Source organism: Corvus moneduloides, chromosome 17, assembly GCF_009650955.1.
Source record: "Corvus moneduloides isolate bCorMon1 chromosome 17, bCorMon1.pri, whole genome shotgun sequence".
NCBI lineage: Eukaryota > Metazoa > Chordata > Aves > Passeriformes > Corvidae > Corvus > Corvus moneduloides.
In genome coordinates, this window is record NC_045492.1 from 8941716 (window position 1) to 8959987 (window position 18272).

Consider the following 18272-nt stretch of genomic DNA (forward strand, 5'->3'; position numbering starts at 1 on the left):
CCTGACCTCCCATTCTGTTTCTGCTGCCTTGGGTGTCAATGTCACTGACTGCCAGGGAGGCCAAGGTGCCCTTCAGCCCAGAATTCCCAGAGGACATCACCCAAGGGGGTTCTGCCATCGCCTGCTGGAGATGGAGATGCTGAATCATCTGTGGTAGAGGTGGGAACGATGCACATGCAGCACAAAGTGACTACACGACCTCAGAAAGTGACTTCGTCACTGACCGATGTCTTTCCTTGTGTCCCAGCAGGTGCTTCTCCTCTCGTTGGGAAGCTGCACAGCACATTCCACCTTGCAAAGCTGCACTGCCAGTGGGTAGCTCTCCATCCAGCGTGGGTGTGAATCACCTCTGCTCTGCTCTCCAGCCCAAATGTCTGGGCTTGGCCTCTTTCTGAGCAGATCCACACAACGTTGGGCACTCAGGTCTGAGCAGATGGGGCTGGGGCCATCCCCACAGCCTAGGCAGTGCCTGGCCCAGTGGGGATGAGGAGCTCTCCCTGGGTTTAGCCTCCTTGGGGCTGGACACAAATGCCTCAGACTAAACCTTCTTAGGAAAAGAGGGTGGGCCAGACCAAAAGTTGGGGCAAAAGGCTGATCAAGGCAGAGAACATCCTATGCCTGGGTGGGTCTCACCTCTCCATCCCGCTTCCATCACACCCCCTTCACAAAGTCCATCAGCCATCCTTGGCCCCAGAGGTACAAATTCAGAGAGGAGGGTGGCAAACCAGGCCCTCCCCTCTCCCCCCTGGCATTTCGTAACATGCCAAGGAGCAAACCCGGGAGTTTTTGACTCATTTCCTTTAACCACCTCCCTCTACATTCCCCCAGTGTGAGATCCACATTTTCAGGTGCATCTGCAGCCAAGGGAGCACAAAGCAGCAGCTCTGGCCAGGGCAATGCACCACGTCCCATCCTTCTCTTGGCCTGTGCCCTACCCTGTGCAGAGATATTGCTGAGCTGAAGAGAAACTGGAGCTGTAGCACAGCCCAGGGTCCAGCTCCGGGCCAGACCCCGCCCTTCTGCCTCGGGTAGCGTTTGGCCACCACTCCGATGTTTTACGTAGAGGTACAGCAGCATCTTCAAATAACTCATTTCATCTCTGCTCACAAACACTCCTTTGCTGCCTACAAATTTAGGATGGCCTGGTTTTGCTTAGTCTAAATGATTTGCAATCATCCCGTGTCTGGCACTATTCTCGTGCCTTATATCTGCTAAATGTTCTCTGCAGTCCCGGCCAGCCACAGCCGAGCACTAGAGTGATGAGTCTGGAAGCAGCCAGGCTTTGGGATGGGAGTACAAGTAGGGGAAAGAGAAGACGAGGATCCCCGGATATCAGCTTTGTGGGGATGTGATGGGTGTGACAGCAGTTACTTCGCACAAGCTGCGGGTTTCTGAGCTGGGTTTTGGTGTGGGGCGGCAGTGCAGGGGACACAGGAGTGTCTGTGCCAGCCCTGCCACCTCTCACACATCAGCGGGATGGGAAGATCCTCTCCAACGCGCGCCAGCTCCTGGGACACAGCCTGGAATTCTCCCCCAGCACCGACCTGAAGGACTGCGGTGACAAGAGAGGGCGGCTCATGCCGGGCGGGAGGCGGCTGTGATTTATGGGGCCGCACCGGCCCCTCGGATGCTCCGAGCGGTTCCCATTAGAGCGATGGCTGGGAGGGAAGCGCTGCCGCAGGTCGATAGCTTTGGTGTCCTCCCCGCCCATAAATCTCCGCGGGGACCACGGGGGATGTGCAGGGAGCGGGGACAGGGAGGGGCGGCTGAGGCTGAGCGCGTCTCCCGGTGCGGCTGAAGTCCCTCTCGCGGGGTGGCCCGGGCAGCCGGGCTGTGCCCAGCTGACAGCTCCTGTCAGGCTACAGACACAGCTCAGTTTTAAAGCTGCCTCCCTTGCTCTGCCTGCACACGCAGGCGAGCACACAGAGATGCTGAATGAGAGGTTTTGAGGGCACAGCCGGAGCGTCCGGATGCCCAGAGGACAGGAACAGCCTTTGGAGCAGCGTGAGCAAGACAAAGTTGCGAGAACAAAGCAGGGGCTGCATGAAAATCAGGCTGGAAGTGAGGAAATGTCACCCTGCAGGCACAGCACCCGCATTTTTGCCTGGGGGAACGTGCCCAACGTGCTTGATCCTGCTTTGCCCAGCACCAAGATCCCGAGATGTTTAGCAGGTGCTTCCCAGACAGGATCCAAAGTGAGCCCACAAAGAGGCAGTTTCATGATCAGTAGAACCAGGGGTGTCCATTTTCACATGGATTTATGTTTTGAATAATGTCCTGTGGGTTCTCTGATGTCCATTATTATCGTGCCCATGCATCACCATTTCCCGCAGTGAGGAGATTTCTGCCCTCTCTCTCATCACATATTCTCACTCAAAGCCATCTGAAACGTCCCCCCTATCTTTAATAGAGAAGATAAAAATTTCCCAAAAGCTCTGCAGTTATTAAAGGAGAGAAGGGAGATGCAGATGCACATACACCAGCTTACCTAAAGACCTCAGGTTAAAGATAAATAAATCATAAACCCTTGCCCTTTCACGTTCTTTTGATTTCCCAGGTGTCCAGGCTGAAAGACTGAAGGCAGCCTGCAACAAAAGCCCATGGTGCAGGGAAACTACGAATTTAGTTACTTCAAGAGTTTTTCTTTGCAGATGACACATGGTGTGTGCTGTGACAGAAGCAGGAGCATGGAGACAGCCGCGTCTGTCTGGCAGCTCCCCAACAGAACACTTCAATTTTTTAACCTGAAACGTGGATCAAAAGCAACCCTCCTAACTAAAATCAAAATCTAATATTCCTTCTTTAGCATTTTTGGAATGGAAAAAAATTACATGGAAGAAACGGAAAGCAGATTTTTTTAGATTTGGAAGGGGTTTTTTTTAATCTCTCTCAATAATGAAGGGGTAAAATAATTCGCCTTAAATCTTTTCAGTATTTTAGTAATTGGGTTTGGTTTTCTTACTTGCCACATCTGGAGATTTTGACATTTCAGTAAGAAACAAAAAAATTGAAAAAAAAAAAAAGCTTTTGCAACAAAAAAAGAAAACAATTTTTTCACCATGCAGGTTTAGAGCTTTTGCATCTCCTCATGCTGCTCCCCTCCTGCTGGCAGGGACCCTCCCAGCCAGCACCTTGTACCCCCTTTCCCTGCTCTTCTCTAAGGAATACCCCATCCCTGGGACAAGATACAATGGGATTATCTCTTTCACACACCCCTTGTGATCCAGCACAGCTCCCCAAGGGCTGTAACCCCAACAGGGCTGGAATCCCCTCACATCCTGCCCCAGCATCTCGTGCCCTATACACCAACCCCCCTTTTATGCCCCAGCACCTACCAAGGTTGGGCTCTAGAAGGTCCCTCCCAGCCCAGGACACCTGGGACCATTTGGAGCCCATTTATTTGAGCTGGTTTCCCTTCCATGGCAGGATAAAGCACAGAGCAATCTGATGTGCCCCTCCTTGCAGAGATGATGTGTCAGAATCAGCTATTTCAGTATGGGCTTGTTTCTTTTGGATGACAACCTCCAGTCCCTAAATATTCATGCAGGTTTTGATTCAGCTTTGAAGCTGGTGGGAGGCAGGTGCTTGAATGGGAACAAAGCACCTAATGGGCTTTATGGGACTGAGTCCCAGCCAGGATGCAGTTATGGTTCTGGGAGGTGCTTTACTGGGAGCAGAGCCAGTCCTTAGCTGGGTTCCAAGCTCCTGAAACCAGGCAATGCTGGAAGAGCTCCTAGATGAGACCAAGTTTAGTTTTGTTGCTGTAAATTGGGTATTGTGGAGAGCCCAGCGCTGGTTTGGAGACACGGGAAGGGGGCTGCTGGTGGGAAATCTTCTCCATCTCTGAGTGGTCATCCCCAAGGAGCTTGTGGTGGCCATCAGGGTGTGGGAGGAGGTCCTGGAGTGGCCCTGTCATGGGGAATGAGGGCTAAGAGCACTGAGGTGATGGATATTTGATGGTGTGGCTTTGGTCCTTGTGGGTGCAGGAAGAGGCAAAAACCCAAGGAGGTCAGGAGGAACAATGTGAGCACTGGGAGATGTGAGGGATGACTAAGAGAGCTAAATTTACAGAGTCTGGGAAAAGGAAGGCTCAGGGGCAACTGTGGTCACGGGCTAAAAATACCTTCAAGGTAACAGCATAAATGAAGAAAGGGAATTACACGTGGTCCCAAAGGAGGCGAGGGCAGGAGATGGAGCTGGAGGGCAATGACAGAAGCAATTGGGGCAATGGAGAGTAGAGATGGGGAAGGAGACCTGGCCAGTGGGGAATTTGCCAGAAGGGTTTGTGGCAGCTGAGCAGAGCAGAAGCAGAGCAGTCAAAAGGTGACAGGGAAATGGGCTGGGTGCTGGTCCCTCCGTGACTTATTTTATGCTTTGTGGGTGCTCTGAGAGCAACACAATTTAACTCAAGAGAATTCACCTTAAGTTGGATTTTTTTCCACTTGTTTCTCCTTCCACATGCCCAGTCAAGTAGATGTTCTTTCCAGAAACTGGTTTTCTTTACTGTCAGACCTCCACAGCACAAATTAATATTTAGATCGCAGCAATTTTAATCACCCTTAGAAAGGAGGAATATAAATTTCTAGTTAAGAATGGAGTGTGTGTGTCTCCTAAGTCAGTTCAGTGTAACTCAGGGAGATTTCTGTTCATACAGTCAGACGCTTCCAGCTGCAGCTCAAGCTGATCTCATATAGCAGGATTTGTCGTGGGTTTTTCTGGAGCAGCCTCCAACGAGGTCAGTGCTGTCTGAGAACAGGGCAGGAAGATGGATGGTGGCACAGAAATTTTGCATCCAATAAATATGTAATATAAAATAAGCAGCTCTGTCAGCAGCAGGATGAAGGGAGCCTGGCTTCTTCTTATCAGCATGTTGCTTGTAAATTCTGATTGAGGATTTTTTTAGTGACTGGGAGGGGTGGCCTCCTCATGGGTACCTTTTCCTGTGCCTGGTAAAGATGAGAAAGCACTGCAAAATCCCCTTTGGAGGGGGAAGAAGGAGACATTGGGGAGCCTCTGTCTATCAAGGCTTTTAATGAAAATTGATAGAAACTTAATTAGCATTGAAACCGATGACTGTCAGATTTGATTTGAACTGGAAAACCATCTGGTGCATCTTCATTTCAGGTGATTAAAAAAAAAGTCAAAAAAAAATCAGTGGCGATACTATGGTCGTGACTGATTGCCAAGAGCAGCCTTTGCTCTCTGCCCAGTTTGAGCCCTCTTGCTCTCGAGGTGATCCTTCTGCACCAGTGTCCTCACCACCGTGCCAACCCTCTGCAGCTCTGCCCACATCTCCCCCTCCAAAATGTGGAAGCTTTGGCTGAGCATTGCCTTCTATTCTAGCCAGAAATGTCACACTCACCTCTCTCCTTTGGAAATCTGTACTTTAGAAATCTAAATTGTCTCCATTTGTGCACGTGAATTATCTTTCCTGCAGCATTTTTTTCTCTGAGGGCTGCACCTTATGCTGGAGAAGCATCCCCTTCCAGGTTGAGTTCCTTGTATGAACCAACCTCTCTTGGGTCAGGGCTGCTGGTTTCAAAGCCAAAACTGATTTGGCATGTGTTGGGGAGAGTCAAGCAGGGAAGAGACACGAATAATCAATAGACAGGGGCTCTCTGGGGCTGTTTCCTGCTCAGAGAAGAGGATGGGGTGGTGGGAGGTGAGGGGGAGCTGAAGCAGAGCGAGATGGGTGGACACTGGGTGCAGAGAGACCGAGCTGTTCGTGTCTTTTCCCTTGGCAGGTTAGTGCTGCTGGGATGTTGCAGCATCCTGTACGAGGGGAGGTAAAGCCATCTGCTTTAGGGTTTGAAAATAGCTCTGGGAGAGAGCTGTGAGTTATAAAACCCAGGCTATGGGTAGCACAGTTCACACAAACCACCAGCTGGGTGGGGATGGAGAAAGGGCTCCCGTTCAGTGTTTCAAGCAGAAATTTATCCCTGGAGTCATTCTACATATTTTTTACACCAGTCATTTCTTACTACAGCTCAACAATTGCCAGGGGACAGAGCATGGACTTTCTGCATCTTAACATGGATTGATGGATTTCATCCTACCTTCAGGGTCTAAGCTATCTGCCATGGTGTTTGTGTTTTAAAGCCATCACGAGTGTTGAAAGCAAAGGACTGACTCAGTAATTCTGTTTGTTTGTGGAGACATAATGTCCTTGGATCAGATAAAAGCACCTTCCCACTCCTGCTTTTATATACCTCATTAATTCCCAGTGTTAATGGCTGTGTCTTGTCTTCTGCCACCCAGGAGAAGTAGCACACAAGTGACTTCATCTCTGAAATTACCTGCTGCAGGCTCCGTGCAGGACATCACAGCTCAGTAAGTGTTTGTGTCCCAGCTGTTCCCAGAGACTGCTGCTCCTCTCAGGGCTGCAGCTGGCCAGGCACTGGAGACTGGATCAAGGGACAGCTCCTGTGAGCTGGTGGGGTGGGAGGTGGGGCTGGAAAGGGGAAAGCCATGTGTTTCTGAACACTCAACTACAGCTGGCGGTGCCAACCCATGCAATAGTGTAAAAATGGAGTTAGAGATGCCCTAAGAGTCCGAGGTGAAAAGAAAGAAGGGGTGAGGCTAGAACAGGCCTTCATCCACAATTTCAGGCCTTTTCCATCTCTCAAGGACCACTCTGATTACAAAAGGAGGCAATCCTTGATGCCACTTGCTCTCAAGGCTTGTCTTTGTGGATTTGCCTCCCTCCCAAGCAAAGCAACAATCCCTGACAGTCCCTACAACCACGCCGTGCCTTTCCTCAGCTCCCCCATGCCTTGGAAAGGGTGAGATCCCACCCCTTACCTTTCCCACTCTCGATTTCTGGTGGTCTCAGAGATGCAGGATACCCAAAGCTGTGCTGCAGTGTGACACTGCAAATGGCCAACTAATGAGGCAAAGATGAGCGCTTGAATTTAGATTCTTCTTTAGGGCTCACAGACTATTTGTAATCTTGAATTTGTTAATTGAAAATTGCTTCCTTTGTTTGTTGTTGGCCTTTTTGTGGAGGGGGATATTTCCTGCTTTGGGTCTGCGTCACTGGATCTATAATAATGCACTTTGTACATTAGTGCCAGGCACATTTGTAATTGGCCACCCTATTAAAGAACACTAATGATCTTACAAGTGTTCACAAATAATGAATAGAATGGCCCCTCATTGAATTGAGCAATTTATTCACTGACATACTTGCTGATCTGTTTTTCCAGTATTTAACCCAGCTTTAGTTTTCTGTCTGCCTTGCAGAGATGGCTTCTCTTTCAGCCATGTGTTGGAGAGAATATGGGTCACAGGAAACGTTCTGTTCATACAAAATGTAGGGCTGCTCCACGCTTGCTCTTCTCTCAACGTGCATGACAGGGTTTGGGCAGTGAGAGGCAGCAGCTTTAATCTCAGTGCTCCTCTCATCCATTAGTTCTCACTGGGATCCTCCTGAGGAATTAGGAGAGGACCAAAAAGCCAGGACTTGCGAAGTGTACTCTAAAAGGTTATGTTGGTTTTCTCATTTAAATATGAGTTTCAGGAAAAGCTGGTAACAGTACAGACTGGCAGGATTGGTTTTCCAATTAAACACAGCCCTGGGTGGCTCCTGCAGCCATAAAACTCGGGGCCATCATTTTCCTGCTTCCCTACTAACATTGTGTGGAGGTATTTGTGATGAAAGGAGCAGCTTATCTGAGCTTGCAGTTCATTTTACATACAAAAAGTTTTGTCCTGAAGCCTTGTTTTACTTAAGAAGAATATGCAGAGGTGTGCACTTCACAGACCACTTGTGATTTTTTGGGTTGTAAGGGATAGAACTGTTACTGGAAAGGAGCTGATGATCTTTGACTTGATTTTATTTGATTGCAGGTCTTCCCATTGAACTGCTAAGAACCCATTCCATGGAGGATAATTATGTGGGGCAGGCACCTCTGTCATATCTTCTGCAGTCTCCCTGTCTTCTCCTGAGTCCTGTGAAGGTGTGTCAGGAGGAAATATTCCTTGGGGCAGAATCCAGCCATGGTGTAAGGGGGAAAAATGGTGCTACTAGACTATAAATACTGGGGTGTTAAAGAGCTGATTTGTGTCAGCACATCTGGAAATGGACTTCCTATGCTGGGAGTTTGGCTTCTGAACCCCTTGGTGACCACATCATGATGGGGTTTCAGTGCATGAAGGAAGCTGAATTTGGGCTTCCAAGATGATAGGTTGGGCCTTCGGGAAGCATGGAGAAAGGGAATGACTTTGCACGCTGGGATTTGTGAGAGGTGGAGCAGGACTGTTGCCGAGTGGGCTCATGAACATGGGGCATGGATTGGGTCCCTCCTGTGAAGCTGCAGCAATGTCTGCACTCGCTGCCTGTGGGACCACGGGGATGGGCATCCCCTCCCAGGGTGCTGCCCAGCCCTTCCCGGGGGTGCAGAAGGAGCCCTCCCCGTGGTGATTTTGAGGGGGGTGACAGAGCCTGGTTTTGGGAGCGGACACTGGGTTGGGGGCAGGGGGAAGATGTTGTATGCTGATCTGAGAGTGGGATGTCAGAGCCCGCTCTCGGAGGGACCTACATTTGGGGGAACAATGCCAGACCCTGATTTTCTTGAGGGGCGCGGCCGGAGTCGCTTTTTTTTAAATTTTGGGGGGAGAGGAATGGCAAACCCGGATTTTTGGGAGTGGAGGCAGCGCGAGAGGCGGCTGCCGGCGGGGGATGCCAAGGGTTAAGGGGGCGGGCGGCGGCGGGGCGGCGCTGGCGGAGCCGATTGCAGCGGCTCTTGCGGCTTCGGCTGCGCCGGGCGCGGAGCAGCGGCGGGGAGCGCGGGCGGAGCCCCCGCCGGAGCCCCCCGCCGCCCCCGGCCCCGCCGCCCCCCGCCGCCACCATGGTGCAGAAATCCCGCAACGGAGGCGTCTACCCGGGGCCCGCCGCGGAGAAGAAGCTCAAGGTGGGCTTCGTGGGGCTGGACCCGGGCGCCCCGGACTCCAGCCGGGACGGAGCGCTCCTCATCGCCGGTTCCGAGAGCTCCAAGCGGGGCAGCATCCTCAGCAAGCCCCGCTCCGGGGTCTCGGGCAGCGGGAAGCCCCCCAAAAGGAATGCTTTTTACCGCAAGCTGCAGAATTTCCTCTACAATGTGCTGGAGAGACCGCGGGGATGGGCTTTCATTTACCACGCATACGTGTGAGTAAAAGGGTGGGGGGCAAACCTGATGGCAGAGACCCCCGCCCCCTGTTCGGTGTGCCCTCCTCCATCCCCTCAGCCCCCCAAATGCGCCGGAGAGGAAGGATGCTCCAGCTGCAGAGCGGGTGCGGGGAAGGGATGCCGGGTGCCAGGGCTGGTTGGGGAGCCCCGGGGGATGCTGCGGGGGGCGGCGGCTGAGCCGCTGCCCCCCATCCTCTCCCAGAGCAGTCGGGCCGCCCGGCCGGGCCGCCGCTGCATCCCGCATCCCGAATCCCGCATCCCGCATCCCTCGCCCCAGCCCAGGCGGTGCCCGGGGACGGGGCGGTGATGGCCATCCGGGGAAGGGGGCGGGGGGGAAGGAGCTGCCCCTGCAGAGCTGGCGGGTGGCTCCCAGGAGAGGTGCGATGCAAGGAGCCCCTGTCGCCCCCTGCCCGCTCCTGCTTGCGGGGGAAGGGGCTGCTCATACGGTCGGTGCAGGGGGCTGGAGCAGCGGGAGTGATGGGTAGCGACTGTTCCTCCGTCTTGCTTGAAATCACCATAGCAATGCTGTGAGCAGAGGAACAAAAAGCTCTGCTCAGGCACCGTCTCTCCTCCCCCCCACCCCCCAGCATCCTTCCCTCCCCGGCCCCATCTTTGCCTTCTGGCTGGCTGCAGTCGGTTTGGGTCTGGGGTTGGTTCTGGGGCTCTGCTCAGGGTTATGGAGGTATTTCTTGTCCCCCGTGGGAAGCGTCTGAATGGGAGATGTGTCTAGAAAGAAATGCTAATCAGTGTCTGGGGCTCCCTGCCTGTACGGCCGAGCGGTAAACAAAGGAGCATCCCTTAGGTGCACATCTCCCCCCTGGTACCCGGGTTTTGGGCAGAAATGGCCCCGCTGACCCGCGTTTGGCAGAAGGATTCCCATCTCTGAAGCACTGCTGCATAGGAGAGCAGATGACTTCCCGTTGTTCCCAGGATTGCGAAGGGAGGGTCAAGATAAATCTCGGTGTTACTGCAACTCCCTTCCCTCTGGGACTTTCCACAGTCCCACTGGGCTCTTCCGCAGGCCTGGGCTCAGGCTGGGATGCTCCTACCCTGGTGCCAATGGTTTTTTTGTTTAGTTTTTGTGTTTTTCCTCATGGCCAGGGCCTCTGCCAGCCATAGCAAAAGGATTTTTGGGGATTTTTCTGGTTTTTTCCCCCCTCCATCCTTTTGCTGTTATGCTGCTGTAAGATAAGGAGTTGGGATGTGCTTTCTGCTCCTCAGCCATTTTGTACAATGAGGCCTTCCTTGGAGGTGTTGGTGGGACCAGTCAGAGAGGGGAGATCCTGGCTGGGTGGAAGGGGGAGCTTTGCTGAGCACTGCAGCGAGTTGGGGTCCTTGGGGAAGCTCATCCCCCCAGGGAAATGGGAGAGGAGAAGAGAGAGCATCTGTGGAGCTCAGTTGCAGCTACGATGAGGAGTGTGAAGTCCAGCACTGGGCATACTGAGCACCCTTCATGCTGCCATCCATCCTCTGGAGTTGTGGGTGGTTTGTGTCGCAAAATCTTCCAGAACCATGTGGAGGGGCCAAGTGTTCACGTTATGAGCTGGGTTATTGCCTGTGTGTGTGCACTGAGGGTGGGGATGTTGTGTGCAGCATTAAATGCAGGTGAGACCCCAGCTGGGGATGCTGGGGTGACAGTGACAGAGATGGAAGGGGCTGAAAGCCGAATGTCAAGCAGAAGGTGAAGCTTGTCCGTGAGGGCTTTACATACATCTTTGGCTTCTTCAGCTGCTCTGTCTTAACTTCTGACCTGTTTGGCTCTCTGCGGCGGGGTTTGCTTGGGCAGCCAGGAATGCTCCCAGGGCAGGAGTAGGGTCACCCTAAACTGCCCTGTTCCCAGTGCCAGGCTGTTCCCAGTGCCCCCTGGCTCTCACCATGTAGCTGCATCCCCCCCAGCCCAAGTACCTGCATTTGTTCTGGGCTTGTGACTCCACTTGTATCCGCTGTGACACCACAGGGAGCCATGCAAAACCAGCCTCTGCCCCCACCCCTCACGTACCTGCTGGGAAATGGAGGCTGAATTCAGGGCTGAAGTGGTAATTGCACCAACGTCTGTGAAGTGGCAGTGATATGATTATTTTTTTACAGTGCATTGGGAAGTTCTATGGACTCCCGTGTCCTGTACCATACACATGATAGGTTTAGCCTTGGCAGTTTGCTGATACAGTGTTTGGAGAGCTGAAGGATATGGGAAACTTCACACAAAGTTACCAGGATAAGCTCCTGCATCAGTTATCCCCCCTTGCTGCCCGGGTGAGTGTAGTGTGGCCTGTGCCAGGTCTGTGGGTGTTGGAATGGGTTTTGTAACTGGAAGTCAGTAATGCAGACAGGACAGATAAAAAGCTTATTCAAAGATGTGGGAGGATGACAAGATTGCCTCAAGGTCACAAAGTTTGTGTGGAAGAGCTGGAGCCATTTCTATGTCCCGATAACCAGTGCAGTGCCCTACCTGTGCTACTGGGGTCACTCTGTCTCCTCCTGCCCCAAACCCCAAACCCCATTTTGTGCCAAAGCCTGGAGCACAGAATCACCTTTAGCCCTCATCCTGCAGGAATGGCAGTCCTGAAGAAGACTGTGGATGAGAATGCCCTGTCCTGCCACTGTCTTGGGCTCAGTCAGCCCCCCCCTACTACCAGCACCGCTATTTCCCTGCTCCTGCTGCTCACAGGGACTTTCTTGCATGGAGATTTATTTCCAGTGTGCATGAGTTTGTGATGCTGCAAGGCTGGGGTTTAGCTCATAGAGATGCTCACAGACTCAGCTGCCTTTCCAGGCATGGAGCTGCTCCGGGGCTGCTCAGGCAGCTCCCTGCATCCAAAGCCAAGACAAAAACTACTGGGACTCTCCCAGTGTGGAGATGTTTCAAGAAATATGAGAGGTGCCTCTGGGTAAGTACCTCTGCTAAATTCCTGCCTGCAGAGGCCCAGGCTGGTTCTGCACCGGGCCACTGATGCTCTGCCTTGAGATGCCTGTGCAGGTTGCATTTATTTCCAGTGCTGCATCCTAGATCGAATCCATCTGATTTCATTCCCCACCTCTTCCTGCTGTCGATCATCCCCTTTCACAGCATTTCATGCATAAGAAATCAGGGAAATTCAAACCAGGGAAGCTCTCACTCCCCCAACCCCGGTCTCATCTCAGATCTTGCCTCTCTAAAAGCGCCGTTACCTCTGTGAGCAAAAGCACGGTTTTATATTTCTGTGTCATGATTCATTTTTGTGCTTAATAGCTCTTCCTACACTGACACAACTGGGTGACCTGCTCTTGGGAGCTGTGTGTATGATATATACGATATATTTTGCACAACCCCATGGACAGCTGAGCCTGGTGGGCCCTGTTTTTGAGTGTAGCTAGAGGTGCTCTCTGGCTCCCAGAGGTCTGAGCCTCCCTTATCTCTCACCTTCTTCTGATATTTCTCTCAACATCTTTCTATTCCTCCCCATGGGGTTTTTTTTTTTGTTGTTGTTGTTTTTTGGGGTTTTTTTTGTTTTGTTTTTTGGCAGATCCTTAACAATGCAGCACATGGCTTCATTCTGTTCAAGGCTGAGCTGAAACTTGAAAAGTTGAGCTGTGTTTAAAGAGCAGGTCAGGCTTTTTGAGGGGTGCAACAGCACTTCGATCTCAGGGTAGCTCTCTGTACATGTGGGCATTTGGCTTCCAAAATTTTTCCATTTTATTACTCTGAATAATTTTTTTTTCCCTTCTAGTCCTTTTGGCTTGGTTTCTGTAGCCTGCCCTGTGCTCAGGAAGGGCTGTAATACTTGAAAGTGATTTTTGTCCCTACCTGCCAACTTATTTCAGGAGGGATGACTGTTCTGTGCCAGCCTTAGCAATGTACTTGCACTGGGCATCCCCATGGTCTGAGGTGTCTGGAGACACATTTGCTGATCCCTGGGTGAGCTGCTCATGTTGGGTCCCTGAGGTGATGAAGGGGCAGCTTTTGGAGCAGTGGCACGAAAACAGCCTGGATTCAGGCACTTTTAAAGCTGCATGCTCAGGAACCAACACAATTCTTGCGTTTCCTACTTAGAATTTACAACCCTAATGCGTCTCTTTAACTGTGTTAAAAATAGTTTGGGTGCATTTTTCATCTGCATACTGTGCACCATACATTTAGTTAATTAAGCAAGTGCATGGACTTAAATTATAATAAGGAGGAACATTTCCTCCCTGTCTAATTCTATTAAAATTTCCTTGTACCATCTCCATCCCATTTGTTCTTCCCTTTTCACCCAGACAAGCCACCTCTCTCTCCAGTGTCCTGCCTGCATCCTGGCATGGCCATGGCTGGCACGGGGGGGAGCATGGAGAGTGGATGAGGTGCTTCCCTGGAGTTCCAGGTTTTTCTTTGCAGAAGTGGCCTTTTTTGTGACCCCTTTCACTCCTCAGAACTGATAAAAGCATGGTTATTTCACATAGATCCGTTCCCAGATAATCTCTTACATCAGAATTCGGGGTAAATGTGGTCTGACAGTCTCGATTGTCCATCCCCAAGCCCTGAGGAGTGGTGGTTCATGGGCAGCCCTCACCCACAGCCAGGGTTGTTGTGGGCAGGTATGATGCCACCAGACTCAGCCCATCCACCAGCGACGTACAGGGACCTCTCCTGGCTTCTCCTTCCCCCCTCCAGGTTGAGCGGGATGAAGGGGCCAGTACAGATCTCCCACAGGTGCTGATCTTAATGGACCTGCTGGGCTCTCACCTCCAGTGCTGCTGCCCTGAGCTGTGGGGTCGTGTCCACCCCAGGGACCCGGGGACCTTCCCTGTGGGATGCCTCACGAGCTCCTCTCCAGCTGCTTACTCAGAGCTTGGTGGGAGCAACCTGATTACAGTCGCTTTAATGTGTCACGTTCCAGCCATCACATTCGCCCCACACTGACATTAAGTAAATGAAAAACAAGCTGATCCCCTGGGCGACCTCCTCTTTGTGCTGCAACACACCTCAACTAGATGAGTCTCACTATGGCTCGATGTATAAAAGAAAGGAATAACCCAAAAGGCAAGCCCCAAATCCTGTACTAAAGGGAAGATGGGCATAGCTCAAAGAGATATGGTAAAAAAAAAAAAATCAGGTTTCTTGATTTGGTTTTTTTTGCATTTCAGCAGAAGGAAGGGATGACAGGGTGAGACACGGTGTCATTCCTTTGGCAAGGCAGGGTGAGCAGGGCAGAGGATTTGCCTGCCAGGCATCAATGGTGCTCACAAGGATACAAAGCATGTGAATTTAGTGTTTGGCTTCTGGGAGTTAAGTAGCAAACACTTAGCCCTGTATAACCCTTTTTAAGGTAGCCCAAATGCTCAGTTGGTTTCTTAGTTCCAGAAGAACAGATTATTCTTTAAATAGTGGTGACAAGGAGATGTGCCAGTCCCTTTTCCTGCCATGGAATCTCCTCTAGAACAGATATGGTAGAGCTGAGTGGTTCCTACAAAGGGTTAATGGCCTGTCCCTGTTGGTGTGATGGCCCTGTATATCAAAGAGAGGAGTCTCCAACACTGAGCTACACATTTCTTTAGAGTAATGCGGTGATTTTTATCCCCCCATGATCCTAAAGGAACCACATTGCAAAGCCAGACTGTTGTGTTGGTCTGAACTGGGTTTCATGGCTGTATTTAGAATGCATTTAGAGTGTATTTAGATGTACTTGAAGGGTGAGCACATGATGGCAAAACCAGGGAGCACAGAAGGACGGTGGGTGCTGGGTCCTTCACCACCATATATTTAAATGCCTCCTAATCAGGTTACAAGACAAAAAGACTTGGGCTGTTCTGACAGTCACCTGTGACAAAAGATGATTCCACCAGGACTGCAGGAGTAGACCAATGTAAATTTCAATGTAAATCTTTTCTCCCAGTAAGAGCGAGCTGTGTGATGAGCAAGTCGTGTGAACTTCCTCAGTTCCTGAAGCTGTGGTGACCTCGGCTCCCCACGTGGTTCTTGTGGCCTTATCCTGGGTGAGCTGCAAACGCAGCCTCCTGTGACACTGACAGCAGAGGTGTCTTGGGGGCGTCGTGTGCATTTATTGTGAGGCACTGAAATAATTACTCAGTGTTTGATGGGGAGTATCTCACACAAGGCACTGGCTGGGATGGCAAGAGCTGCTTCATTACAGCCTCGGGGCTTCTTGGCTGTATAACTGCCAGTAGATGAGCAAAAGCAGAGAGTTCCTGCAGAACTCTCTGGTCTCTCTCTGGCATCGCTCCAGCCTCTTAATGTGCTTTTTAGATGTGTGGAAAAGTTTTGGTGTTGGTGAGCATCCATCCAGTGATTTTTTTTTTGAGTGGATTGGATGTCAAAAGCAGACTTTTGCGAGAGAGGAAGCAAGAAAACCTCTGGAATCTTCTCACCTCTTGCTCTTGCTGCTGTAGGGCGGTGATTTAAAGCTACATCAGAGTCACTGGGACTGCTGGGTGCAAGCTCTGTAACTGAGCAGTCACTTGATTTGTCTTGGGACCTATAACGTCCAGATGTTTAAGGCGTAGTGGGCTTTCATTGTGAATGTGGTGACACTCAGATACATGCTGGTTTCCTCGTGGAAATCCCACAGGAGCCTCAGTACAGGCTTAGGTGGGCAGGTTTGCCATGTGGAGGTGTCCATTTCTCTCTGTTGATGGCAGAGGGAGCTGAAATTCCCTTGCGCACCTCAGTGAGAGTTGGGTGGGACCAGTCCAGGCAAGGAGGAGAGAAGACAGAGCCTGGCAGGATTTCAAACTGAAAAACAGGAGTGAGTTGAGGCATCTCCCATCTCCTGCCACAGCCTGTGGGAACTGGCGTGTTCAAAGCCAGAACTACACTGTGGACACCCCACCAGGTAAGGTGAATGGGAGAGATGAAGCTGATCCACACTGAAATGGGATGACCTGGATCTGAGATCCACCTTGGAGAATGGAACTTTCATAGCAAACCCCGATCAACTCTTGTGATCTGCAACACAAGACTGGGAGAAATCAGAAGTAATCAATCCTTATTGACACTGGTTGTAGTTCCTAAGCAGCTCCAGTTGTGTTTCAGAGGGAAGTGCCCAGTTGCCATCTTCATTCAGGGGTCCTCCTTTTTTTGCTGCCTCCCACGGGAGGGTGGGACAGGGAAAGAAATGAGAGGACAGGCAAAGGCAGAGGGAATGACTGGGTTAGGAGGCAACTGCTCTTCATCTGAACTTCCTGGCAGTCCATCATGGCTGGTGCTTGGTCTCTTCAGGACAGATCTTGCCTTCGGGAGGGTCTTTCCCAGGCATTCACAAATTCCTCATTTGTAAACAAACCCTGATCTCCGTGGCAGTCCTGCTCTCTCGTTTAGAGCTCTGCCAGCCCTGGGGAGGTGACAGTATGGGAGCAAATTAGGGCTGGGGTGGCAGCGGAGCTGCTGTCACGCACTGCAAGGGATGAGCACAGCAGGGCAGGCACTCCTAACGCTGCTCCCACAGCGAGCCTGTCACTCTCCATGAAGTTATCATGATGCCCAGGAAAAAAATAAACTCTCAGAAATCCTGACTCAAGGGTGGCTTGTGTACCCCTCGTGTGTCTCTTGTGTGAGGGCAGTGGGTTGTGTTTGGGTACCTGCAGTGTCTGTTTCTTGCAGATTTGGGTTGATGTGGTGGGAAAAACTGATATGGGGTGCAAAGGAAAAAGAAAAAAACAGTCAAAGAATAGTTAAAATGAATAGAAAGGGGAAAAGATTGTTCTATTAATATTACAGCAGTGTACAAGCACCCCTAAAGGGAGTAGAAGTCTACAAGCTTCTGTTCTGTCCATCAAGTCAAAAAGAGCCAGTCCCTGCTGAAAGACGGTGTATTGAGCAGTCAAGACACAGAAAAGGTGTAAAATAGCTGTTGGAGCATTGCTGGTAGATGTTCTCTTTGCTCCCCTTCTCTTTTTAACAACATTTCCTGTCGCCTGATTTGCTTTTTGATTGTTGGTTGGTTTCTGTCTGGGCTCCTTGGGTTTGCAGAGGAAGGTGGGGTTGGCTTTGGCCAACCTGTGGTCTGAGAACCTCAGCAGGGCTAACGTTGGGCTGAGAGGATGAAGGTGGCATCTTCCCAATGACATGGACCACCTACAGAGGGACGCTTTGCTGTGATCTGGCTGTTCATTACAGATGCAGCACGTCGAGGGCTGTGAATGGGTCCTATTGACTTTGTCCTGTTGGAGTGTTACATGTGGCAGCGAAATGACAGCTCTGGGAGACGTTCTCCTGCATGTTTATGGGTTTGTGCTCAACTCAGAGTCTCCAAGTGGCCATCAATTGAGTTTATGCTTGCTGGGAGGTTTGTTACCTGATCTGAAGAACATAATAAGGAATGTAAGAGCACTCCATCTTTCACTCAAGAGGAGAGCAAAAGAAGTAAATATAAATATCTGTATATTATAGCTGGACAAACAGGGAGTGAGGCTCTGTTGCCTCCTGCCACTTCAAGCCATATGGTGGCTAAGCCTGAGTGCTTCCAGGAGGGGCAGTAAAAACTAAAACATCTCCCCAGTAACAAGGACTACTCAGTGCTCTGGAGGCAGGTAGACTGCAGGCAGGGCTTAGGCTGGTGTGACCATTGCTTCAATGCTGGACATTGTTATTTTTCAGTGGTTACTCATCCTTCCTCTTCCTTTATGCCTGGCAAGGCTGGAAATGCCAAGTCTTGCCCAGCTGACCTCTTGCTAGGCCTTCCTCCAAGTTTGCTGGGGTTTATTAGCAGTGATTTGTGCTTTAAGGACTAGTGAGATTCCTGAGTCATCCCCTTAGGCAGGGAGCTATTTATTTCAGTGTGTGTGTTACACTCCCTGGGAGTGGGTGTCTCTCTTCCGCTTTTGGATCCTGCCCTGACACTATATAAAGACTCCAGGCTTGAATGAGCAACAAAACCAACCCTCAAACTGGCTCCATCCTTTGGAAGATCGGTGCTGCTGATCCCATCTCTCCTGGCTGAAGGAGCATGGCCGTCTGGAGCATGGGTAGGAGCTTGCATGGGATGTTTGTCCATCTTGGGGTGTGGAGCTGCTGGGACCTCTTGTGGGGACCCAGCACAATGGCTGTCCTTGTCCAGGGGAAGCTCTTGCTCTGCAGTGGCTCATGGCTGAGGGGGAGGTGGGATTTGTACCGTCTTTTTCCCCCAGAGGT

At 51.1% G+C, this 18272-nt stretch overlaps 1 protein-coding gene across 20 annotated transcripts in view; it reads left to right on the forward strand.

The window, feature by feature from the left end:
• Positions 1-8823: 8823 nt before the first annotated feature.
• The window catches only part of KCNQ2 (potassium voltage-gated channel subfamily Q member 2), a 74937-nt gene continuing 65488 nt past the window's right edge, over positions 8824-18272 (forward strand). For all 20 annotated transcript variants that reach the window (XR_004243476.1, XM_032126794.1, XM_032126807.1 and 17 more), the window contains exon 1: positions 8824-9145. Coding sequence is in view for 19 of the 20 variants with exons in the window: in XM_032126794.1 (XP_031982685.1) it covers positions 8850-9145 (296 nt within the window). In the remaining variant the exon portion in view is untranslated. The remainder of the gene's footprint in view (positions 9146-18272) is intronic.